Consider the following 25434-nt stretch of genomic DNA (forward strand, 5'->3'; position numbering starts at 1 on the left):
GCGGGCGGCCGAGGCGCGGCGAGGCGGGGCGCCGGGGCAAGCAGCGGCCGAGCGAGCGCGGGGCGCACCGAGGCGAGGAGGCGGGGAAGCCCGCCGCCGCCGCCGCCGCGCCCGCCCCTTCCCCCCGCCGCCCGCCCCCTCTCCCCCCGCCCGCCCGCCCGCCCGCCGCCTTCCTCCCTCTGCCTTCCTTCCCCACGGCCGGCCGCCTCCTCGCCCGCCCGCCCGTAGCCCCGGAGCCGAGGCCGCCGCGGCCGTGGCGGCGGAGCCCTCAGCCATGGCCTCGGGCGACACCCTCTACATCGCCACGGACGGCTCGGAGATGCCGGCCGAGATCGTGGAGCTGCACGAGATCGAGGTGGAGACCATCCCGGTGGAGACCATCGAGACCACGGTGGTGGGCGAGGAGGAGGAGGACGACGACGACGACGAGGACGGCGGCGGCGGCGACCACGGCGGCGGGGGCGGCCACGGGCACGCGGGCCACCACCACCACCACCACCACCACCACCCGCCCATGATCGCGCTGCAGCCGCTCGTCACCGACGACCCGACCCAGGTGCACCACCACCAGGAGGTGATCCTGGTGCAGACGCGCGAGGAGGTGGTGGGCGGCGACGACTCGGACGGGCTGCGCGCCGAGGACGGCTTCGAGGACCAGATCCTCATCCCGGTGCCCGCGCCGGCCGGCGGCGACGACGACTACATCGAGCAGACGCTGGTCACCGTGGCGGCGGCCGGCAAGAGCGGCGGCGGCGGCTCGTCGTCGTCGGGCGGCGGCCGCGTCAAGAAGGGCGGCGGCAAGAAGAGCGGCAAGAAGGGCTACCTCGGCGGCGGGGCCGGGGCGGCGGGCGGCGCGGACGCGGGCAACAAGAAGTGGGAGCAGAAGCAGGTGCAGATCAAGACCCTGGAGGGCGAGTTCTCGGTCACCATGTGGTCCTCAGGTGAGCGCCGGCGCGCGCCGGCCCCCGGGATGTTTTTGTTTTGAAGGGAAGCCATGTTTTATGTGTGTGATGGGCGCCGCCATCTTCTTCGCAGGGCAAGTATGGCGGCCCCAAAAGATGGCGGGCCGCGGCGGGGGCGGCGGGCGGCGGGCCGGCGGGCCGAAGATGGCGGCGGGAGGCGCGGCGCCGCCCGCTAGGCCGCAATGGCGTAGTTTCCCCGGGCGGGGCGGCCGCGCGGCGCGGGGCGGGGCCGGGCGGCGCGGCGGGGCGGGGCGGGGCGCGCTCGGGCCAACGGACGGCCGCCGGCCCGTTGTCCGCCGCCCCCGCCCGGCCGGCTCCACGCGAGGCCCGGGGCGCGCGGGCAGCGGGGCTGCGCGGACCTCACGCCGGGCCGGGCAGCCCGCCGCCGCCTCCCCCCGGCCCCAGCTCCCCGCCCCCCGCCGTCCTCGGAGTGGGGGGGGGGCGCCCGGGCCCCGCTCCGCCCCCTTCCCCGGATTCAGCTGCTCCCGAGACGCGCCTTCCGCTCCCACGCCCGGCGCGCAGGCCGGACCCTGCCAGCGGCCGCGCTCCCCGCGCTCGCCGGCTGGGGCGGGACTTGGGCGGCACGTAGGGCTGGCGTGTGCGGGCTCCGCGCCGCCGGCGAGGTCCCCGCTCGGGCCCCCTCCCCGCCCGCGGCACGGTGGGGAGCGGGTCCGCGAGGTTTTGTAGGTTGTTGCGAACCCTCTCCGTTTGGGGGAGTGACCTTAGGTGTGTGTCCGTGGAGACGGGTCGGTGAGCTGCCCGGCTGCGGACGTTTGTCCCCGGATTAATGCCGCGCGGGCTTGAAGTGTCCGCGCTTTCCGGTGCGTGGCAGGCGGCCCGCTTCCTTTCCCGGGGAGGAGAGATTCTGGAAGGCCGGAGAGAAGAGGGCAGAGGGCCTTGCCTGCGTGTCGAAGTCTGCTCTTCCTCGCTTGTGGCCGTAGACGCTGCGAGCCCGCGTCCGGTTATGACGCCCATGTCCGCTGGTTCAGCCTCCGGGGCCGTGGACGGACGTGCGAGGGATCCTGCCGGCGCTTACACTAGTTCCCCGTTGTGGGGACCCCCCCGCCCCCCCCGTAGGGCTGTGGCGGTGGTCGGGATGGAGCCTCACACTGCGATGACCCCTGAGTATGAATGGGTGGCTGACTGCGAGGGGAAGGCTGGGCCGGCGCCGCTGCAGCGGAGCCCTCGGGGAGCTACCGGAGTTGCACGGCTCCGGGACTCCGGCAGGGCAGAGGCTGCTGCTCTGCGTTTCCGAGTGCTCGTGGACGTCGGGGCACTTTGCGTGCAGTGAAGGTGCGTGTTTAGACGCAACCTGCCCGCTTATTCCGTGGTTACCAGAACACCTTCCGAGGAGTTGGTAGCGTGCGCCCCCCGTGGTGTTGGAACCCAAAGTCTTCTCTCTCCATTAATACGCAGAGTAAGAGTCGGGCCAATCCGTTGTTGCGGAGTTTTGCTGAATCCAGGGTCCCATCTGAAATTAGATTTTTTAAAAAAGATTTTATTGGTTTATTTGACAGATCACAAGTAGGCAGACTGAGAGGGGGTGGGGAGCAGGCTCCCTGCCAAGCAGAGATCCCGTCGTGGGACTCGATCCCAGGACCCCGAGATCATGACCGGAGCTGAAGGCAGAGGCTTAACCCACTGAGCCACCCAGGCGCCCCTGAAATGAGATCTTGCTAGAAAGATACCTTAACTATAAACTAAATTTGTTTTTTCTCATGGTGAGGACGTGTTGGTTTTATAGAAATTTAGAAAACTAGGGTGTTTTAAATTTTCTGTATTCGATCTTCTCAAATTGCTTGCTTACTTCATACCCAGAAAACCTGGTAATGGAGGGTTCACTGGATGAGGTGATGGGGATGGAGTCAGCCAGGCGAGGGGGAAGGTCTGAGGGGCCTGACTAATGGGAGTTAATTCACAATTAAGTCAGCATTTCAAAGTCATTATTTCCCCTGTGCAAGTGGTTTCTTACAGAGTTGCACAGTTTGGGGTTATTTTAATGCTCATTTCTTTGCAGAGTTAGTTGCCTGGCGCATTACAGAGTACTCCGTGTCTAAAGGTAGTTATGAATATTTGATGGCGATGACATGGTAAGGCCTGATTCCTCAGACCCGCTCTGTGCTGAACTAGTCCTCTTCCTTGGCCTTGTGGCTTGGGGTCATTTACTCAAGAGAAGCCTGACAGTTGGTGACTAACTACGCATGCCCCAAGTTCAAGTTCTGAATATAAGGTAATTGATAATAGGTGAAGAAATCAAAGCAGTTTGTTTGTTTTTTTTTAAGATTTTATTTATTTATTTGAGAGAGAGACAGTGAGAGAGAGCATGAGAGGCAAGAAGGTCAGAGGGAGAAGCCGACTCCCCATGGAGCTGGGAGCCCCATGCGGGACTCGACCCCAGGACTCTGGGACCGTGACCTGAGCCACAGGCAGTTGCTTAACCAACTGAGCCACCCAGGCGCCCCAAAGCAGTTTAATTGTTAAGCTGAATTTCTCGGTGTGTGTGTGTTGGCTGCGGTAGCCAGTATGCTCAGTGCTTTCACGGACTCCGTGTCATCCGATCCCAGGCTAGATAGAAGGTTTGAACGCCGCTGTGGTTTCATGGCACAGTCCTTTGGATGGGAAAGAGCTGTGAGGTGACCATTTTGCCCAAGTCCAAGCTTAGTTCCCTGAAGTCCTTATTTAAAAAATTGTACACAGGGTATTCTCAGGACTCTAGTTATTGTTAGTTTCTAGGCTAAAAAAACTTAGTGGGAGCCAGCGCGTTCGTGGAAACCAAATCTTTTGGATTTTACGGGTTTCTTTTGCTTGTGTGCTGTGTTGCTCTAATTGCCCACAGAGTCACAGCGGTCTGTGTGACTGGCATCTCTTTACTGGAATAACGGGAAAGGAATCTAGTGGATCTGCTTTTTTCTTTCCTCTTTTTAACTGATGTAATTCACGTGGGCGCAGTTCCGTGGCTTGTGCTGTATTCACCAGGTTGTGTGGCCGTCACCGCCAGCTAATTCCACAGTATTTTCAACATCTCAGAAAGAAACCCCATATCCGTGAGCAGGAACTCCCCATTTCCCCTCACCCTCCAGCCCCTGGCAGCCACTAATCTACTTTGTGTTTCTCTGGCTTTGCCCATTCTGGACATTTAAATGGAGTCATAACCATCTGTGGGCTTGTGTCTGTGGCTTAGCCGGTGTGCAAGGTTCAGCCACATTGTCGAGTGTACTTCATTCCTTTTTAAGGCTGAGTAAGGTTCCGTAGTGTAGGTACTAGAGCAGGGCCTGCTTGTTTCTGCGTAGAAGATGAGGGCTCAGTGAGGCTGAGCATGTTTTGGTGTTTCATCACACCTCAGCTGTGTCTTAAACATGCTTAATCCACTGTTTTAAGGCCCTTGTTTATTTTGGGGTCTTTTCCTGGCACATGATGAATGAACATTTCCATGTTGCCTGACGTAGGGCACAGTCTCCTGTATGTTTTTCCCTAGATTGTCATCATATAGGACTGATACTGTTCTAAAGACCTAACTATAAACTAAACCGCTTAATCATGGACAGATAGGGACTCTCATGATAAAAGCTGAGTATTTAAAACATTTAGGGCTTTTAAATTTTTTACTTAGTTTATTTTTTTTAGAGAGGGAGAGTACCCCCACCTGTGGGAGGGGGCAGGGAGAGAAAGAGAGACTCCCCGCTGAGCACGAAGGGCTTGATCTTGGGCTTGATCTGGGGCTCCATCTCAAAACCCAGAGATATGACCTGAGCAGACATCAAGAGTCAGATGCTTAACTGACTCAGCCTCCCAGGTGCCCGTAAAACATTTAGTATGGAGAGAAACCTAAGAAGACTGTAAAATCTGAGGCTTCATGTATTTATGTATTTATTTATTTGACAGAGATCACAAGTAGGCAGAGAGGCAGGTGGGGGTGGGGAGTAGGCTCCCCACTGAGCAGAGAGCCCGAGGCTCGATCCCAGGACCTTGAGATCATGACCTGAGCCGAAGGCAGAGGCTTAACCCACTGAGCCACTCAGGCGCCCCAAGGTTGCAGGTATTTGGAAATCGTGACCTTCACTCAAGGCTGTTGGTATTTTACTTATCTTTTGTTAGACCAAATACCGAAGTGCTTCATGCTGGATTGAGCAAAACATCTAAGACCAGAAAAGACCATCCATATTAAAATCAGTAAAGCGAAAGAAAGTTGAAAAGTATTTAACTGTTTGTCAGTTCTTTATATTCAGAAAACCCAAATTTGCTAAAAGTTACTAGTCCTGATCATTGGCCACTCCTGTGCGGGTTTTCCACCTGTTCCTCCTTTACCTGTTTATCCTTAGCTAGAGATGCCATGCGCATAAACTCCCACGGAGCCAAGCTGCAGAACAACCCCCCCTTCCGCCCCGCCAAGTGATCTTGTCAAGCCTGTGACCTACATAGGGCAGTCTAAGTCAGAGATCCTGATTCCTGACCCAGCAGCTTTGGAAGCTGGCTCGCTGATGTAGACTCCGCGCTGCCGGACTCCAGGTGCTTCACCTGCCGTCTTCCCTCTCACCGGCAGCGGCGGACTCCCCCTCCTGGCAAAGGAAAATCCCTATCAGGAAAAGGTCAGGGCTCCTGACCCTTACCTACTGGCTAGCATTTTAGACTTTGGAAGAGAATAAGTAAAATGATAAACTTAAAAATGTGTGCTAGACTCCTGGGTGTTTATTCACCAAAAGCTTCCTGGTTTTTTGTTGTTGGCAGTCTGTTTAGTGAGGTGGGCTTAAGGCTGAGAAGTTTAGGGTCCTGTAACAGGTTATTAGCAAAAACAATGACTAGAAGGATCATTTCTTAGGATTTTCATTCCTTCGTTAACTCCTGTTCCGCTCTTCTCAGGGCACCATTTTGTGAACTCTGCTCTTCTTCCCATAGGAGTATATGAAAGCGAAAACTTGTTATAATTTTTCAATCTGAGTATTTACAGTGGGTTGTATTCTGTAGTATTGTTGGGTAAACATTCAAACCTTGTATTTGTAAAATCTGGCATCTGAAACGCTGCTTCGAGGTTGACAGTAGCATTCATGTCGTTACTGTTAGCAGAATATCGGGAAGGCGTGTGGAGGTTTTGGAAGTTAACTGACCATACCATATGCATTTGTACCTTCCTTTGTGGGGAGGACTTCATTACAGTCCATGAGAGGACCGTTCCCATTCCCAAGTGCCGCGTTTTAATGGGTCCCATTCTGTTTAATTTGTGATTAATTGTCAATAACAACAGGCCCAGTGGTTTCTGGTAATCACGTTAGTAACAGCATCAGATTTCCACTTGACACAGCACTGACCAAAGTATCTTGCCTCGGAGTATCTTAACTTCTGACCTCGGTGTCCTTGTAAAATGACTTCCTTTAGAAAAAGAACTTCTTCCCAAACTCCTGAATGACCATAGGAACCAGTGTACTCACTTTCTTAAAGCAGAACTCTTAAATTTTAGCGGGACCTGCTGAATGAAGTTTTAGGAGCTCTTGAGTAAAATTCTTTTTTTTTTTTTTTCCCTTGAGTAAAATTCTTGATAATCACTCGATGCCTTTGAGGTTACACAGTGCTCCTAAGATTAACATGAAGACAGTGTAAGTGGTTGTGAAGGACTTTTCTTTCTTGTATTAATGATCTCCCTTAGATACAAGAAGCGTGGAGAAGGGGAGGAGGCTGCCATTGCTCTTCTGTTGGAGCCCGGACCCTTTCTCTTCTGGGAGAGCCACGGACTTGAACAGAATTTCCGGTATTGCACAGGTGACCGCACCTGTGAAAACACCCTGAAGTGTCTCTCTCTCTTTGTAGTTCTCCACTCAGTCCTCTTCTCTTCCTTCTGTCTTCCAGCGCCTAAGCACCCAGAAACTCTGAAGGAGAAGCTGCTGCTGCTCCTCCAGTTGACAGTTGGCTTTTAATTTCTTACTTTGCTGGCAACTCACTCACAGTTTGTGCTAATACGTATGATTCCTGTATTAAATAGATGTTACAGATTCTTTTTTTTTTTTTCCTTAAGATTTATTTATTTTAGAGAGCATGAGTTGGGGGGGGCAGGAGGCAGGGGGAGAGAGAATCTGAAGCCGACTCTGTGCTGAGTGTAGAGCCCCACGTGGGGCAAGATCTCATGACCCCAGATCATGACCCGAGCGGAAACTAGGAGTCCTACAGTTAACAGACTCAGCCACCCAGGTGCCCCAGTTTTTATAGATCCTTAACAAAGACCACATACAGACTTCTGGATTGCATGTCTGGGGAATCTAGGCGTACACTCTCTCTACCTTCCTGAATTTTCTAAGACTTCATCAGATGGCTTCACTCCTCTGCTTGAAAACCCCTCTAACAGTGTGGATAATAGTTAATGTCACTGAACTGTAGATTTTTAAAAGGGTAAATACCGCATTTTGTGTCTTCACCTCCGTACACAGCCTGCGCATGCCATGTCATGTTCAGTTGAAGCGCAGACGCCGCATCACGGGCAGCACATGATCTGGCCCCTGCTGTCCTGCCCTCTTTCCTCCTTCCTCCCTCAACTCCCTTCATGCTCCGGCCTGGCGAGCCCTCTTCCATCCTGGGCTTGTTCCTCTGCTCTCACCTCTGCCTTCAGTGCAGTGACCCCAGATGTCCCATTCTTGTGCTGCCGTGTTCACATCTCCGCTCTGGGAGGCCTTCCCTGGTCCTCTACTCTCACTCTCACTCCTAATAAAACTCCTGTTTTATTCTCTTTGTAGCAGTGTCTGAAGCTATCTTGCTTTTTTTTTTTTCCTTTTAACCTGCTTCTTTCTGCTTCCTCTAGGGAGTAAGTTGTGGGCTTGTGACCCTCAGCCTTAGGATGGCACTAGGCATTTAGAAGATTCTCGGTCCGTAACTGGGTGAACGATCAGCACATGGAAATTATGCAGTAAGGCAGAATCGCAGCCTAGTGACCCGAGTTACCACCCTCCTGCCGGACCGCATAGGTGGGAAGAAGTCTATAGGGTGAGGAGAGGGTGTGCAGGAGTGTTCCCTTTTTAGGAAAGGCATGGGCTACACAGTCGATCCTAGTTTCAAATCTTAGATCGGCCACTTAACTGCGTTTCTTCAGGTACATGACTTGGCACTTCTAAGGCTTGTTTCTTAAGCCAGACGCATGAAGTTAGTGTCTTTGAGGTTTTGTCTGCGTCAGGGATAGGACAGTTACTAGCCTGAAGCAGGTACTCAGTAAATGATAGTATCTTGTCCTAAGGTCTCTGTTAGTGGGGAAACATGGAAACAGCCTTTGACTGATTTCTACCTGTTGCTTAGCAATGAATCTCAAATAGTTAGCGGCGCCCCCCCGGCCCCCGCCAAGGTTTCCCCAGTGAAGGTTTGGGGGGGTGAAGGCAGTGGTGAGTTGGTGATGTTGTTTTTGCCCTAAGTCTCCCAGAAAGGTCAGACCGAAGCTGATCGCCTAAGATGAAAGGTGTGGGGGAACAAAATCTAGCCAACCCATATAAGTAAGTAGTTGGTAAATAAATACGGGAGTTGGTGAAAATAGAAGATCGGGATCACAGGAAAAAAGGAAGTGTGAAGGTCAACCCTCTTGAGTTTCCTGGCAGTTGAGATAAAAAAGGAAAGCCTACTACTGATAACGGATTCTAGCTAAGATGAGAACAACGTGTAGGGAAATCAAGCTTTTCTGAGGACTGAATTCTTAGGTAAACTGCTTCTATATGAAGGGGATCACCGGGTCACAGTGCAGATTCCAGCCGGTGTGGTGTCCAGAATTTCACGTGGTGTCTTAGAAGAGCCAAAGACTGAAAATGTAACCTAATGGAATGTGACTCCGAATTTCCATGTCCTTTCCATGCTTCCTCTCCCCCGACAGAAGTCGAGCATTCTTTCACAACCGTTAAGTGTGGGACCTGCTGTTCCCCTTAAGCCCAGGAGGGTGGGGAGAGTGGAACAGAGGGGTCTGGCTCTCTCCTCCCTGTGTTCCTAGATGCCGAGGCTGCCCTGTAAAGCATTCTCGGGCTTCAGCCTTACCGGTGGTCTTCTCTTTTATAAGAAACGAAGAAACCAAGCAAGGTTCACTGACAAGTGAAAGACCTCTTGAAGGAAGGAGGTCTGGGCTTTGGAGAGCAGTGGATCCAGGGGTGCGGGGTGAGAGGTGGGCAGAGGGGAAGGTGTCGCCGTGTTACCTGATACCTTTTCTCCCACATTGAGGAACAGGGCCAGAGGGCTGCTGCTTTGGTAGGGCTGGGGAGGGCAGGTCAGACCACTTTTTAAACCTCTTCATGGACCTGTTGGAGTGTCCAGCCTTTCCATTTAGTTTAATCCTCTCCCTCTCTCTCTCTCTTTTTTTTTTTTTTTTTTTAAAGATTTTATTTCATTAATTTGACAGAGAGAAATTACAAGCAGATGGAGAGGCAGGCAGAGAGAGAGAGATAGGGAAGCAGGCTCCCTGCTGAGCAGAGAGCCCGACGCGGGACTCGATCCCAGGACCCTGAGATCATGACCCGAGCCGAAGGCAGCGGCTTAACCCACTGAGCCACCCAGGCGCCCCTCTCTCTCTCTTTTTAAAAATATATTTGAGTCTTTATTCAAAGATTATTTACTTATCTAAAGTACAGTCGTCCTCCCCCACGTGGAGCTCGAACTCATGGCCCCAAGATCCAGACGCACATGTTTTGCCAGCTGAGCCAGCCAGGTGTCCCATTGCCTTTTTTATTTTTTTTTTAAAGATTTTATTTATTTGTCAGAGAGAGAGAGCGAGCACACAAGCAGGCAGAGTGGCAGGCAGAGACTGAGAAAGAGAAGCAGGGTCCTTGCTTATGGGGAGCCCAGTGCGGGATTCGATCCCAGGACCCTGGGATCATGACGTGAGCCAAAGGCAGCTGCTTAACTGACCGAGCCATGCGGGTGCCCCCCCCCCCCATCACTATTTTTTTGACCGAAGTTATTCTGAGTCTCTGCTTTGCCTCTCAAACCAGGCTGAGAATGAGGCTGGCTTCGGTAATGAAGACGTGAGCAGAATAGTTGAGAGGTGGGGATAGGACCGGCTTGTTTATACAGGAGCCCCTCCTTAATCTGTGGGGGTGCGCTCCAAGACCCCGGTAGAGGCCTGGCACCACACCCACTTAAAACTTAACTGCTGAGGGATGCCTGAGTGGCTCAGTCGGTTAGGCATTCGTTGTGATCCCAGTGTCCTGGGATCGAGTTCCACATCGGGCCCCCTGCTCAGTGGGGATCCTGCTTCACCGTCTGCCTTCGCCTGCCACTCTGCCTGCCTGTGTGCTCTCCGACAAATAAATAAAAATTGGAAAAAAACGAAACAAAACAAAACATAACTGCTGAGGGGCAACTGGGTGGCTCAGTGGGTTAAAGCCTCTGTCTTCGGCTCAGGTCATGATCTCAGGGTCCTGGGATCAAGCCTGTGGCCAGCTTCTTGCTCATGGGGCGTCTGCTTCTCCCTCTCCCTCTGCTCCTAACCGCCCCCATAAATAAAACCTTAAAAAAATTGCTGATTAACGATAATAATAGAACGATTACAAACATATGCTGTAATAAAAGTTAAGTGAATGGTTTTCCTCTTAAACTACGTTAGAGTGCTGCACTCACCCTTGTGATGGTGGGAAATGGTGAACTGCTTCTGTGAGGAGACTAGCGAGGGAAGGACTCAGGGAGCACGGGAGGTAGCGGAGGGCACCTGCGGTTGGCAGAAAGAGGATCCCCTGCCTCCGAACCATTTGAATACAAAATGTGTGCCCCATTTATAGGTGGCACTGGCTAGATTTTGTTTTTCCATATCTTCCAGCTAAGGCCATTTTACTTTGGTCTGGTTGTTGTAGGTGGTCTGCTTTTAGCCAGTGTTAGTGAGTACTGGAATCACCTGATCCAGGTTTGATGAGAAGTTCTCATTAAAATGTTTTCTTAGGGGCGCCTGGGTGGCTCAGTGGGTTAAGCCTTTGCCTTCAGCTCAGGTCATGATCTCAGGGTCCTGGGATCGAGTCCTGTATCAGGCTCTCTGCTCAGCAGGGAGCCTGCTTCCCTCTCTCTCTCTCTCTCTGCCTGCCTCTCTGCCTACTTGTGATTTCTCTCTGTCAAATAAATAAATAAAATCTTAAAAAAAAAAAAATGTTTTCTTAGAACCTAGGGGGCTTAGTCTTTAAGCATCTGCCTTTTGCTCTGGTCATGATCCTGGAGTCCTGGGATGGAGCCTGGCATCGGGCTCCCTGCTGGGTGGGAAGCCTGTTTCTCCCTCCCACTCCCCCTGCTTGTGATCCTCTCTTGCTGTGTCTTTGTCAAATAAATAAATAAAATCTTAAAAAAAAAAACTAGAAGATGGCAAACATTGTCTTTAATTTCTCTGACCATAAAACCAAACATCTTTTGTCATTTCTCAAGCAGCTTTCTTCAAAATATGATTTCTATTTATATAAATAGTTTATTTCCTGACATTGTATTGTTGAGTAGTTATTTTTTTATTTTTATTTTTATTTTTTTAAAAGATTTTCTTTATTTATTTGACAGAGAGATCACAGTAGACAGAGAGGCGGGCAGAGAGAGAGGGAAGCAGGCTCCCCGCCAAGCAGAGAGCCCGATGCGGGACTCGATCCCAGGACCCTGAGATCATGACCTGAGCCGAAGGCAGCGGCTTAACCCACTGAGCCACCCAGGCGCCCTGTTGTTGAGTAGTTATTGACCCTTTTGATGATTTCTGGTGCTGGTCTTCAAAGAGTTCACTCTGAACTTCCGTGGCATACGCGGTTTATGAAGGAATAAGTAACAGAAGTGGTAATGTGAAGTTGAAATACATATTATGAAAGCACACGGCAATTATCTAGAAAGACCCAACAAAAGTTTTTTTAAGGCAAGAGTATTGGATCATGTTCAGAAGTGTAGGTGTGTGTGTGTGGTGGTCATCCGAATCAGATTGTCTTTAATCAGTTTTATTTTGGTTTTACGTACAGACCATGTGGTTATTGTCTGTACTCAGGACGGACGGCCTCAACTGTGCATCACTTTCACTTGGTAAGTCACTGAGTTCAGTACTCATGAGGCAGAGCATCTAGACTTTTCTTTGCGGTCTCCCTCAGGGTTGCCGTTACCCAGGTGCTCATTCTGCACCCTCTCCTCTCTGTCTATATATTTTTTTCAGTAGATACCATTTATCTCTCTGGCTTTGAATAGAGGCCATGTGCCAGTGATGTCTGAATTTCTCTTGAGCCTCAATTTATTTTGTCCCCACACTTGCATATCCAAGTACCTCCTTGAGGTCTGTCTGTCCACAAGGTGTCTCCAGGTCCTCTGCCGCACGTGGTCTCTTTGCCCCTTACTCTCCTGCTTGGCCCATGACCTCCCCCCAGAAGTGCAACCCAGAAACTTAGAAAGCATAGTTAACCTCCTTTTCCTCCCACCGTACCCCCTCTCGTTTATTACCCGGACTTGTGTAATCCTCCTCCAAAATAGGACTCAAATCTGACCTGTTTTATTTTACTTTATTTTTTTTTTAAGATTTTATTTATTCATTTGACAGAGGCAGGCAGAGAGAGAGGAGGAAGCGGGCTCTCCACTGAGCAGAGAGCCTGACTCGGGGCTCGATCCCAGGACCCTGAGATTAAGACCTGAGCTGAAGGCAGAAGCTCAACCCACTGAGCCACCCAGGGGCCCCTCTAACCTGTTTTATTATTTATTTATTTAAGATTTTATTTAGTTGACAGACAGAGACCACAAGTAGGCAGAGAGAGAGGGAGAAACAGGTTCCCTGCTGAGCAGAGAGCCCGATGCGCCGCTCGATCCCAGGACCCTGGGATCATGACCCAAGCCGAAGGCAGAGGCTTAACCCACTGAGCCACCCAGGTGCCCCTCTCTAACCTATTTTTTTGTTTTGTTTTGTTTTAAGATTTTATTTATTTATTTGAGAGAGAGACAGTGAGAGAGAGCATGAGCAAGGAGAAAGTCAGAGGGAGAAGCAGACTCCCTGTGGAGCGGAGAGCCCGATGCGGGACTGGATCCTCGGACCCCGGGATTATCACCTGAGCCGAAGGTAGTCGTCCAACCAACTGAGCCACCCAGGCTAACCTGTTTTAAAGACAGGTTGATGTCTCTTTTGGAAGTAAATCCCATCATTGGGTAATCTCACTGTTGTTCCTGTTTCACTAGAAAAATCTCCACTAGAGTTTTAAATCCTATTTTCTAAGTAAAATTCCATCATGTAGGTGAGAGGTCAATAAACTTTTTTTCTGTAAAGGCCTAAATAGTAATGATACAGGTTTCATAGGCTATCCTAAAGCACCTAATCAGTGCCAGTGTTATTGCAGCAGGAAAGTAGCCAAAGGTAACATGTGAACAAACAAGCATGGCTGTGCTTCAGTAAAGCTGTTTCTAACAGTAGGTGGCATATGTGCACACCATTGTCCATAATAGCATGATTCACAGCAGCCAGAAGGGGGAAGCAGCTCCTGTGTCTATCAGTGGATGAGTGGATAAACAAAATGTGGTATGTCCATACAAGAATATTATTCAGCGAGGCGCCTGGATGGCTCAGTGGGTTAAGCCTCTGCCTTCAGCTCAGGTCATGATCTCAGGGTCCTGGAATCGAGCCCCACATCGGTCTCTCTGCTCAGCAGGGAGCCTGTTTCACCCTCTCTCTCTCTGCCTGCCTCTCTGCCTACTTGTGATCTCTGTCAAATAAATAAATAAAATCTTTTAAAAAATATATTATTCAAATGTGAAAAAGAATGAAGTTTTGTACATGCTAGTACATGGGTGGACCTTGAAGACATGTGGTCAGCCAGACACAGAAGGACCAATACTGTTTGATTCCATTTATAAAAGGTACCTAGAGGGGCGTTTGGGTGGCTCAGTGGGTTAAAGCCTCTGCCTTTGGCTCAGGTCGTGATACCAGGGTCCTGGGATCGAGCCCCACACCAGGCTCTCTGCACAGCGGGGAGCCTGTCCCCCAACACCTGCCTCTCTGCCTGCTTGTGATCTCTGTCAAATAAATAAATAAAATCCTTAAAAAAAAAAGGTACCTAGAGTAGACAGATTTATAGAAAGAGGAAGTAGAATAGAGGCCACCGGGGGCGGGGCAGGTGTGCAGTGGGTACCGGGTATCTGTTGGGGACAAGGAGTCTCGAGTATAGATGGTCGTGATGGGTATACAGCATTGTGAGTGTACCTGATGCCACTGGTTTGGACATTTCACAGATGGTTGAAATGATAACTATTATGTTCATGTCTGCTTAACCAAAATTTGTTTAAACTGTAGAAAGGAGGGGGCACCTGGGCGGCTCGTTACGTTGTGTCCAGCTCTTGATTTCAGCTCAGGCCATGATCTCAGGGTTATGACATCTAGCCCCACATCAGCTCTGTGCTGGGTGTAGAGACTGCTTGAGATTTTCTGTGTGTGCGTGCGTGTGTGTAAATAAAAGATAAAATAATAGAAAGGAAACCATAAGTGGTGGTGGGAAGGCTGTCAGGCTGGGTCGGGCCCACTGGCAGTACTTGGGGATCGTAAAACTTGTCGGTCTCTGCTTAGACTCACTCCATACACGGCTTCCAGTTTGTGCTGGCGTTGGCGTCTGGGTGCTGGGCATTGTTGAGCGTTGGGTCTGAGAGCTGAGTCTCAAGCCTCAGGAAGCATTTCCTCTTTTGACTTGTTTCTGTCTCCCCAGAATTCATGAGCTAAAGTCCCAGTCTCCAGCGTAAAGGTATTTGACAGTGGGGCCTTTGGGAAGTAATCTGGTTAGGAGGGTGGAGCCCTCCTGGTGGGATTAGTGCCCTTTTAGGTAAAAAGAGACAGAGATGACGATCCGTCTCCCCGCCATGGAGGGGCGCAGCAAGAAGGCTCTTTGACAAGCCAGGGTAGCACGCCTTTACCGGGAACTGAATTGGAGGGCATCTTAGTCTGCAAGACCATGAGGGGTAAATTCTTTTCGAAGCCCCCTGTCTGTGGTATTTTGTTAGAGCAGCCTGAGCTAAGACGGCTTCGCCCACTAGAATAAAAGTTCTTTGAGGGCAGAGGCTTTGTTTTGTTTCGGGGGACTTGGAACAGTGCCAGATAAGGAGACCCTCGGTTAATAGGCGTTGAACTGTGCAGGGAGTGTGAGCTAGCCTGTGATCCCTTTTTCTTTCTTTTTAAACGTTTTATTCATTTATTTGACAGAGAGAGATGCAGCGAGAGAGGGAGCACAAGCAGGGGGAGCGGAAGGGGGAGAAGCAGTCTCCCCGCAGAGCAGGGAGCCCCATTCGGGGCTCGATCCAGCACCTTGGGATCATGACTGAGCCGAAGGCAGCTGGTGGCGCCTCTAGTCTGAGTCGGTAATCCCGGAATGTGTCCCGGCATGTGTCCCAGCTTACCGGAGACGTGGTTCTCATCACAGCTTCCTCGCAGCGGTAGGGGCCCTCTGCCTTGCTTCCATTCTTCTGTTGGAAGTACCCAAAGTCAGGGCGGAAAAACAGCTCTCCTGCCCGCCCGAGCGTTTCTGGAGCACCTGAAAGGCGAGTGGTGGTAGTTGCTCCTCGGGGAAGGCTGGAGGGTGAGAAAACCCCGAGAGAAAACCTGGTTACAGTGCAGAGTCCTGGCTTTGTCACTTAGGATCGCTAACCACGTTTCCTGCCCTTCGTGAATGATCTGGCTGTTCCCTTGGGCTGCGCCGTCTGTACGGAGGTTACCGGCATGTAGAGATGGTTCTAGCTCGGAACTGAAGGCCGCTGGGCTTGACAGCGGAGGACCCGGGGCCGGCAGGGAGGCTTCCTGTGTTCACGAGGCCCCTGGCTGACTAGTTATTAGCCCAGAGCGAGCTGCACCGGCCTGTCTGGGCCTCCGCTTTCTCCTGTGCCGGGTGGACTTGCGAGTTTGCCCGCCTCTCGGGGGCTGTGCGCGGTAATGAAAACCGCCTGTCGAGTAACCTTTCAGTGCGATGCTGCTGCCCTCTGATTCCTGGCAGAGACGTGTAACGTTTTCCAGAATGAGGGGGCAGTCCTGGATGGCTCAGCTGGTGGAGCGGGCGACGCTTGATCTCAGGGTCAACCCTACGTATGTGTAGGGGATGACTTAAAATTTTTGAAAAATAAGTGAGTGGTGGGAGAGAGACATTTATAATGTAAAAGTATCGGATGCCCGGGGCACCGGGGGGGACTCAGTGGGTTAATAAGCCTCTGCCTTCGGCTCAGGTCATGGTCTCAGGGCGCCCTGGGTCTCAGAGGTCTCAGAGTCCATCGGGCTCTCTGCTCAGCAGGGAGCCTGCTTACCCCTCTCTCTGCCTGCCTCTCTGCCTACTTGTGATCTCTGTCTGTCAAATAAATAAAATCTTTAAAAAAGAAAAAGTATCCTGTTCTTTGTTTTTCATCTGAGTGATTGAACATAGTGACCGCTTGAATCAAATGAACCTACTTGGCGGGGCTGCGTGCTGAGTGCGGAGCCCGACGACACGGGGCTCAGTCTCACAACCCTGAGACCTGAGCTGAAACTCGGAGTCAGAGGCTTAACTGACTGTGCCACCCAGACACCCCAACATTTTGTCTTTAACTTGCGTTGTACCCTGATGTCAGAGAACCTGATATTAAGCAGCTAGACATCATATTTTGATAGTGATGTCTCTTGTAGGGTTTGGTTTGGTCTTGTGTTTTGTTTTTGTCTTAAGATTTATTTTAGGGAGAGAGAGCGTGTGCACATGGGGGCCGAGGCGGAGTGGGAGAAAGCATGTCCAGCACACTTCGCACTCAGCACGGAGCCCCATGCGGGGTTTGATACCCTCAGATCATGGCCTGAGACGAAATCAAGAGTCAACTGCTTTAACTGACTGACTGAGCCTCCCAGACGCCCCTTTAGTCTTGTTTGTTGGTTTTTTGTTTTTTTTTTTAAACTCTGATGGAGGGGTGAGAATTGAACAAGCCAATTTTCACTTCACCGTTTGTGAAACATTTTCATGGAGAAGCAGGACGTTTCAGTCAGCAGGGAACACTTTGGAGTGTCTTTATTTTCTGCTTTCAGCACAACATAGTTGCAGACCAACCGGTTTGGGCCTCTGGGCGCTCGACCCCAGCGTAAGAGGCGAGGCCAGCAAAAATTCAGAACAGCATGATTTAGAGTTTGTCAGTGTCGTTATCAAGACCTAACGTAGGTTCAAGGTAAAGGTAAGAAGCTGAGGCCAGAGCAGTAGAGTCAACAAGCCCTGGGCGGAGCATGGCCTGGTTGTGTTGTGGAGGGCTCCTGCCTAGGAGAAATGGAAGGCCCGGCTAGCTGTGTAAACGGGACCCAGGCACAGGGGGCCCAGGAGGCCAAGTGTAATTTACACTTCTGAAGGGTTCGTACAAGGTGGAAATACATCAGCTGCATTTTCTGTATCAGTTGATCCTTTATAGCATCATTATGGCAGAGAACAGAATGGGGAAGATAAGTTAAAAAATTATGTTAGTCGTTGAGGTATGAGATAGTAAGAGCTAACTTGATGGCCGTGGGACAAAGGGCGAAGACCTTCTAAAAACCAATAGGAGGGGCGCCTGGGTGGCTCAGAGGGTTAAAGCCTCTGCCTTCGGCCCAGGTCATGGTCCCAGGGTCCTGGGATCGAGTCCCGCATCGGGCTCTCTCCTTGGTGGGGAGCCTGCTTCCTCCTCTCTCTCTCTCTCTGCCTGCCTCTCTGCCTACTTGTGATCTCTCTCTGTCGAATAAATAAATAAAATCTTAAAAAAAATAAAAACCAATAGGATTTGGTGTTTGGGATGTAGGAGATGAATTACGGGGATCCATATTCCTTTTTTTTAGCCTGTTGGATTTGTGACAGTAGTCGTACAAGTAGAGATGTCCTGCATTCCTTGAACACACGACTGTTGAGGGCCAGTTCTGTGCGGACTGCACCAGGCTCTGGGGATACCTGGGGATCGAAAATGACAAGTACTCCTGTCCTCGTGGCACGTGCTGTCTAGTGGGAGGGGCCAATGAAAATCACATTGCTGTGATTGTATGTAACTTGCCTGCATCCGGGTCCTGGGATCAGCGTGAAGAGCTGAAAGGGCTGCAGAGCGGGAGGGGAGAGCCGCGAGAGGGAAGGCTGCAGGGCGGAAGCAGGGCATCAGACTCGGGTCCACATCGCTGTGTCGCTAACGGAATGTGTGGGTGGACAGAAAGCAGAACTCTTGGGGAGTTTTGGGAGGAGGAGAAAGGAAGCTTGACAAGGAGCAGTTCAAGAAGTGGGAGCCGAACCAGGCAAGTGACCGCCGCGTCAGAGTGGGGAACATTGCCGCCAGGCTGAGGAGCACGAGCGCAAAGGTCTGCTGGTTGGGCATCGCGGATATTGGTGACCTTGAAGCAGAACCAGGATTTCAGGAGACTGAGGAGAAAGACTGGGTGGTTAAGAAGTTGGGCTAGCAGCTCTAAATCACCGCTCCCGGAGCTGCTAATGAAAGCACTTTTCATAGTTCTTAGAATGTATTTGCCCAATACACATTTTTCGTCCACTAAAATAATCAATCTTATGGTGTGTTTCAGATGAAAAAAAAGATATTGACCATGAGACAGTGGTTGAAGAGCAGATCATTGGAGAGAACTCCCCTCCTGATTATTCAGAGTATATGACAGGGAAGAAGCTTCCTCCTGGAGGGATACCTGGCATTGACCTCTCAGACCCCAAACAACTGGCAGAATTCGCTAGGTAAGCCCTCAGAACTTTCCTTTCTCTCTAATTATAGAAAGTACTTGAGAGTCGGCAGCTGTGTTCCTTGTGCGTAAGTTACAGTGGTGGCTGGTAGTCTTAGTCCAGGGAAACTTGGGAAAACAAAAGCAGTTCGTTTTGTTTGTGGGGGTAACTCTGCTAGTGATGTGTGTGGCCCCATTTTAGATCCTTGCAGACAGTAAGGTGAGGCAAATGCTTCTTAATTCCATAGCTCCTAATTGCTTGTGAATACATAAAATTGCACAGAGGTTGATTGGAAATATGGGTCCTAACACCAGCTGGACGCCTTGTGAGCTAGAGCAAGCTGCGGGGGCCTGGCTTGGAGCCGGGCAGGCAGAGCTGACCGGAAAGGAGTCATCAGATCCTTTTCCAGCGTGTCATCAGTTACGCTCCTGGGGTTTGGTTCACTGAAGCAGGCATGACAGGAAGAGATCAAATATTTATGGTGGGGGCTCCCTGTGACCGACCAAGGTGGGCAGTCAGGAAGGTCTGGAGGCGTGTCTGCCTGAAGCGGGCAGGGCTCCCGCAGAAGCCTCTCTCCCCTTTTGTAGTATTTGTTCCCCAGCACTGTTGGGCAGTTTCTACAAGGACATGAGAACACACTCAGAGACCATTTTAAATAAAATGTGAAATGAACTCATCAACTCTGGGGCAGACGGATGAGTTTGTGGCCCGCCCCGAGGTTGCACGGAGCCTGGAATAGCCAGGACGTTTGGGCGAGGGCAGGAGGAGGAAGAGAGATCTCTTTGTGATCCCACCCATCCAGAAACAGAGCAGGGGCGCCCTTGTCTGTCTTTCTCTTGCGAGCAGAGTGGAGTAGATAAGACTGGAGGCCCTGGAGTGTGCCCTGCCAGAGAAAAAAACAAGGTGGGTGACCTCCTGCCATTTGGAGCCTCAGTTTCTCCAAGTGTCAGACGGGTGTCAGAGCCAGGGGTGTTATAATAAAGGGGTTTGTGCTCTTTTCTCCATCCTGTGAGACTGCGGCCGTAGGGAAACTGCACCTGAACTTATTTCTCATTGACCACGGCTGAACAAAAGTGTTAAGGCTTCTGTCCTTTTGTTCGTGACATTGTGTCTTCCAGCTTTTGTTGGCTTTCGTATTTTAAGTACGGGTATGCTATGTAACTCCATCCCCCCCACCCCCCCGTACAAATAAAAATGGAATCTGTAGATAGAATTAACAGTGAGGTTTGAGTTTTGGGGCAGATTGAGTCGAATTGCATGCCAGTGTTTAGTATTGTCATGTGTTTTTAAAGTTAGTCATCTATTGTTAACGTCTTTGGAGTTTATCGAGGGTAGAGGCTGCAGTCCCCACGGATAGAGCTATGGAAGGCAGGAGTCCAGGAAAGCCTTGTAGAGGGGATGGCGTCTGACCTGAGCCCTGAAAAACACTGAGGTAGGGGGATTGGGGGGGGTTCCATGGTGGGCCTAATGCTAGTGTGGCGTGAGCGCAGTGGAAAGGGAGATGCTCCACACCCACTCGGCGTACGCTCCGAGAAGAATAAGTAGGTTTGGCTGGGAATTTGGATGCAACATCTGTGGATGTTTTTAGTGCGTGGTGGACTGCTGCTGGAGTCCACAGTGTGAGCAGTAGAGAGAGGGCTCTGTGATCAGGGGTTGATGTGGAGGGAATGACATGTCTGCTCTCTCCAGGCTGGGTTGGCGTGGGCACAGACCGCGAGTGGGAGAGGTCCTGAAGGCCTGAGCCAGGATTGCGGTGGCCAGACGGAAAGAAGAAATGAGATCAGGGTGTCAGGAGATGGTGGGAGAGATGGAGAGCCACCCCCGCTGTGTGTCTCCAGGAGGGGAATTAGAATGGAAGCTCAGCGCCTTGCGAAGCCTCAGCCGGCGTGAGATTGGAAGAGTGGTGCTGGTTTGGGGCTCAGGGTGGGCATTGTTGGGGTTTAGGTGTTAGTCATCCCTGTTGGACTTGGAGGTTTCAGGAGGTAAGTCAGGGCTAACTCATCTTCTGCACTGTGGCTGCGGCTGAGAGTGACGCAGCCGTCCACGGTGTGGAGAGGGCGGTTTTGGAGAGGAAAGTCTGGGTAAGACCCTATGATCGGTGGCTGAGGGAACCAGCAGCAGGACATGGGGCTCGTTTAGACAAGCCGTGATGGCTTAGGGCCCTAAGTACGTACGGCATCACAGAAGCCAAGGGCCTGCTCAGAAGGTCCAGGAGAGGGACGGGGCCCATTTCTCTGAGTTACTGTTGCGGAATGATTTCAGCGTAGGAGCAGAGGGCTGCGGCGGGATTTCGCAAAGAGCAGGAATCTGGGGGTCGTGAGCAGAGGTGACTAGGTGTGGTGACCCTTGGCGTTGTTCACCCTCACTGCTGAGTTGAGGCAGCAGATCTGAAAGCTTATCCCCATTTTCCTGAACAGAAGATCTGGGGTTTCAGCCCTGCACTCAGGGGGTGCGTGTCACTGTTGTCAAATAGAAAGAAGCTTCTGCTTGTTTCCCAGGTGGCCTTGCACCTGCCTCAGGGCTGCCTTCAACCCTACCTGATCTGAATGAGACCTTTCTTGACCCACAGTGGATAATCAGCAGACGGTGGAGCCGGGTTCTGAGAGTTGTAAGAGAGAGTGTCTGTAAACAGCATTCTTTTTTTTTTTTTTTTTTTTTTTAAAGATTTTATTTATTAATTTGACAGAGAGAAATCACAAGTAGATGGAGAGGCAGCCAGAGAGAGAGAGAGGGAAGCAGGCTCTCCGCTGAGCAGAGAGCCCGATGCGGGACTCGATCCCAGGACTCTGAGATCATGACCTGAGCCGAAGGCAGTGGCTTAACCCACTGAGCCACCCAGGCGCCCCTGTAAACAGCATTCTTGATCGAGCAGAGCTGCCGGTCAAATACAGGGTAGGAAAGTGGCCATTGTAGACACCTAAGGATTCGTTTTATGTCGCACCTACCCTGTCTGAGGGGGTTACTGGAAGATAATACTTCAGGGAGACGACGGCACACATCAAAAGGAAGCCTTCCTGAAGAATCTGGCGAACCAGAAAATTAGGGGGGCAGCTCTGCCGCAGGCTGGACACCCATTCAGTTGAGAACAGACAGTCGGTGAGTTGTGGGGCTTTGTTCAGGAGAACTCGAGTTCATTCAGCAGCGCGCAGAATGAGTAAGAAGCCAGAAGGTCTTGGTGGTTTGGGAGAAGAGTTTTGTAAAAAGGAAGATAATCAGAAACCCCCTGAAGAGAGAGGCAGTGCTAATAAACCGTGGCCTAAAAGTGGGCGTAAAGTTGACGGTCATTGAAGTTCAGAGAACTTGTTGGCCTGATTCTGCAAGTCTCTCCTTGGTCCTGAAGCTGCTCCATTGGACTCACAGAGCAGGAAATGTGATCCCAGCACCCAGTTACGGTCCACAGTAGGCGATCTCTTTCCATAATCATCTGAATGTAGTGTGTTGTCTTTTCTGATCATTCTGCAAAGGTTTCCTTTTGTGCACCGAACGGAATGAGATCCCGCTCATCCCGACAGTGTACACAAAGTGAAGGGGAGGGTTGCCCTCCTGCTCATCTCCGTTGTCCCCCGCCCTCGGCCCCCCAGTCCTAGAACAGATCACGGGAAACTGTCACGTCTCTAATTGGACGGTGGCGGTGGTGAGAGAGACTGGAGCCTGGAATGGCCTCTCTTGTTCGGTCTTTGCATTTTGAGGATGTGTAGAACCAGCCGCTCAAGAGGGTTTTCCGGGGTCCCTAGCCGTGGTGACTGGGACTCTGAAAGCTGAAGACAAGAGAGGCACCAAGTTGCAGATTGCTGGGGGCCAGACCCCGTCTTCTCTTGTAAAGACGCACAGAACCTCCTTCTTCCTCCTGTACCCCCTGGCTCAGCTGTCGGCTTGGGGTAGCGTGTTGGCTGCTTTTCCCTCTCCTCCGTGTGCTGGGGTGAGGGGCTTCTGCACTGGGCTTGGAACTAACCAAAGAATGGCTCAGATTCGTGCCGCACGGAGCCTAGAGAATCAATTAGGAGTAAGTAAATCAGTTACGGGGCGGGGCACGAGTGTAAGAAGTCCTGGTATTGGGGGGTGACTGTCCTTTTTTAAATACTTCAGAATGTGGCCAGTAGGTGGGACCTGGCAAGTTCTTGTTCCAGATTAAATGAACAGCCTTTTTGCCTTTTCCGTTACCTATAGTTAGCCCTTTGGAAACTTCTGGTCTGGCCAGATGAGAATTAAAAGTGGTTAGGTCAGCCACAAGTCGGTTATTTTTGTTGTCGTCCGCCCTGAGACTTCTCAGGAGTAGCTCGAGGATGAGCCGGGGTGGCGGGGTGGAAAGAACGTGGCAGGGCTGCGTGCTGCCTCCCTGGGACGTACTTGGTCTAGCAGTAGTCCGATTTGTCCAGGGGCACTGCTCTCCTCGGCACCAGGAATGAAGGGGAGTTGGCGGTTGCAGAGGGGAGAGCTGGAGCTGGGTTTCGCTGGGGCTTCTGGCCACCCCCGTCCCCCAGCGCAGGTCCCCTTGGGGCTTCCAGGCTGCCGGGGACAGACTTATCCTCGTTTGAGAATCTTTGCTTCAAAAATGGTCCATCTCGGTGTCTGGAACCTAAAGCTTTGACTTAGAACTCTGATTTCTCCTTGCTGGAAGCGGTGCCAGGAGACTCCTGCAGGCTTCTGGTCCCAGAGTCCAGCCTTTACAGCGCTGCCCCCACTCCGCCCCTCCGCCGCCACCCCCCGCCCACAGTGTGCGGAGAGCCAGGGCTAGCAGCCGTGCCGCACAGAGCGTGCACTTGCTCCCCTTGTTGGCACCTTGCGCCTCCACACCACTGGTAATCTGCCCAGGGTGCCTTTCTGCTCAGCTTAGGCCATTTTCCTCTAATCTCTCAGCCCTTTAGTTAGAAATGGTGGCTTGGAGCACTGGAACCTTCTGGGTGTTAAATATGATTGGCCCTTTTTTTTTAAAGGCATGAACTAATTTTTAGCTAGACCCATTTAATCCACAGCTGGGGATAAGAATAGCTGTCATTCCCCGAGAGCTTCACGTACAGGCTGTCTTTGAGTCTAGGCAGCTACAAAGCTGGTAGCATTCCACCTTTTTACAGAGTGAGAAACTGAGGCTGAGAAGTGCAGTGATTTGCTCAAGGTCGTGCATCTGGTAGGAGTTGGCGTCAAGCCCGTCCCCATGTCCCCCGCTGCCATTGGTGGCCTCCTGTGTAAAGTATCCAGGAAAAACGCCGATCTTGGTTATTCAGAATAGTTTGGGTGGGTTTAAGGGATGTTCCAGGTACCAGTATATTATTTTAGTCTTTTCAAAAATGACTTTTTTAGGATTTCAAATACTTCTTTTTATTTTGTAGGTTGGTGCCTACAAAAGTTGGTGCCACGAAGATATTAATTTTAGTCTTTACTCACCAAAAAAACCCCCGACTTTGAATCTAGTTTTTGGAAAATGACCTTTTCAGCGTTTGCCTTCGAATATATAAAGGCACCAACACACACTGCCTCCTCGTTCGCCGCTCTGGTGAGGAAGGCCGCTTTGCCAAGGAGCTTGAGAGTAGCTGCAGTTAAACCTTTCATTTCCTTCTTGTGTCCAGGGGTGTTTGCCCAAATACATTTTAAACTTTCATTCTAAAATCAATTACATTGCTACGTGCTGGCCCCACACTTTTCAAAGGACATTTTAAGAAAAATCCCACTTAATGATAACATTTAAGAAATCGAGTGTTTGGTTAATGGCACTTGGGGACCATGCCCTTTAATTTTGTGTATGTTTGAAAATCTCCATGATAAAAGGTTTTTAAAAAAACAAATTCCTGGGAATAAATTTAAGAAAATTTGGGGGTGGGGAGTCGGCTGGTCACATCTGTCCCACTGCAGCAGGTGCCACACTGACAGGGACCCCGCATTGGAGCCCCAGATGGGTGGGGCAGGCAGTGGTTGTCTTTGCCACTTACCTGTCAACCCAGTGGGCATTTTAAAAAGTTGGTGTATTAATAGAATTTTCAAACAATAAAATTCACCGTCTTTTAGGTGAGTACCACTCTTGTGAATTTGGACAGACATGATCACGTAGCCATGTCCGCAGCCAAGAGAGACAGAGCATTTCCGTGAAATCATCAAAAGAGGAAATGTTACTCATTGGGAAGACAGAAGCCTGGTTCTTAATAATACCCTTTTTTCTTACTTGATTGGAGTAGAACCCATTCATTTGGGTCACTGTTGTTTTCCAAACTCTGCTCTGACCTCCAGGTGGCGCAGTGGCACCAGATTTTTGTCTTAAGTTCGTGAGCTCAGAGCAGCTCCAGGGTTTACGGTGTTTAAGATAACAGGCAAGTTCAAAGCTCTGTATGCAATAGCCATAGGCATTCAGAAAACACTTGCTTACTGATGGCGTAATCCCCCAAGTAGAAGAAAGAGTGAGTGTTTGCCGGGTTGGAAAGGGGGCAGATAGCAAGCTGGAAATACTCGGAGAATTTTGAACAGACTCCCCTTAGCAGTAAGTTCCAGCCACCAGATAAATTAGTTCAACAACGCCCCTCCAGGGTTGGAGAGTTGAACTAGATGACTCTGTCAGTTCAGGTTTTATAAAACAAAATCCTCAGGTCATCCTTTTCACAGCTCCAGAGTGAAGAAGGACTTTGCGCTAGGGCCTTTGCTAACTTAAAGATGACCGCAGAGATCTTTTGTGAGGAGAGAGTGCTGGTAAGTTAGCTCTTACTGGTAAGGCACTGCTGACCTCGCGACTCATTGGCGAACTGCAGCCTCACGTAGGACAGTGAGGGGGCAGGCAGTGGGACAGAAGGAACATCTGTCTCGGAGATGTAAATCTGCTTTTCTAGCTTCTCTAGGAGCTCTTAATCTCTCACCCTCTAGCACACACAGATCTGTAGGGAGTGTTCGGAGAGAAAGTTTTGACA

At 51.0% G+C, this 25434-nt stretch overlaps 1 protein-coding gene across 1 annotated transcript in view; it reads left to right on the top strand.

The window, feature by feature from the left end:
• The first annotated feature begins 255 nt into the window (after positions 1 to 255).
• YY1 (YY1 transcription factor) overlaps positions 256 to 25434 on the top strand; it is a 30005-nt gene continuing 4826 nt past the window's right edge. The window contains exons 1-2 of the mRNA XM_059183103.1: positions 256 to 941; positions 18400 to 18562. Of these exons, the coding sequence (XP_059039086.1) occupies positions 275 to 941; positions 18400 to 18562 (830 nt within the window). The 5' untranslated portion in view covers positions 256 to 274. The remainder of the gene's footprint in view (positions 942 to 18399; positions 18563 to 25434) is intronic.

The sequence above is a fragment of the Mustela lutreola genome, chromosome 7, assembly GCF_030435805.1.
Source record: "Mustela lutreola isolate mMusLut2 chromosome 7, mMusLut2.pri, whole genome shotgun sequence".
Classification (NCBI taxonomy): Eukaryota; Metazoa; Chordata; class Mammalia; order Carnivora; family Mustelidae; genus Mustela; species Mustela lutreola.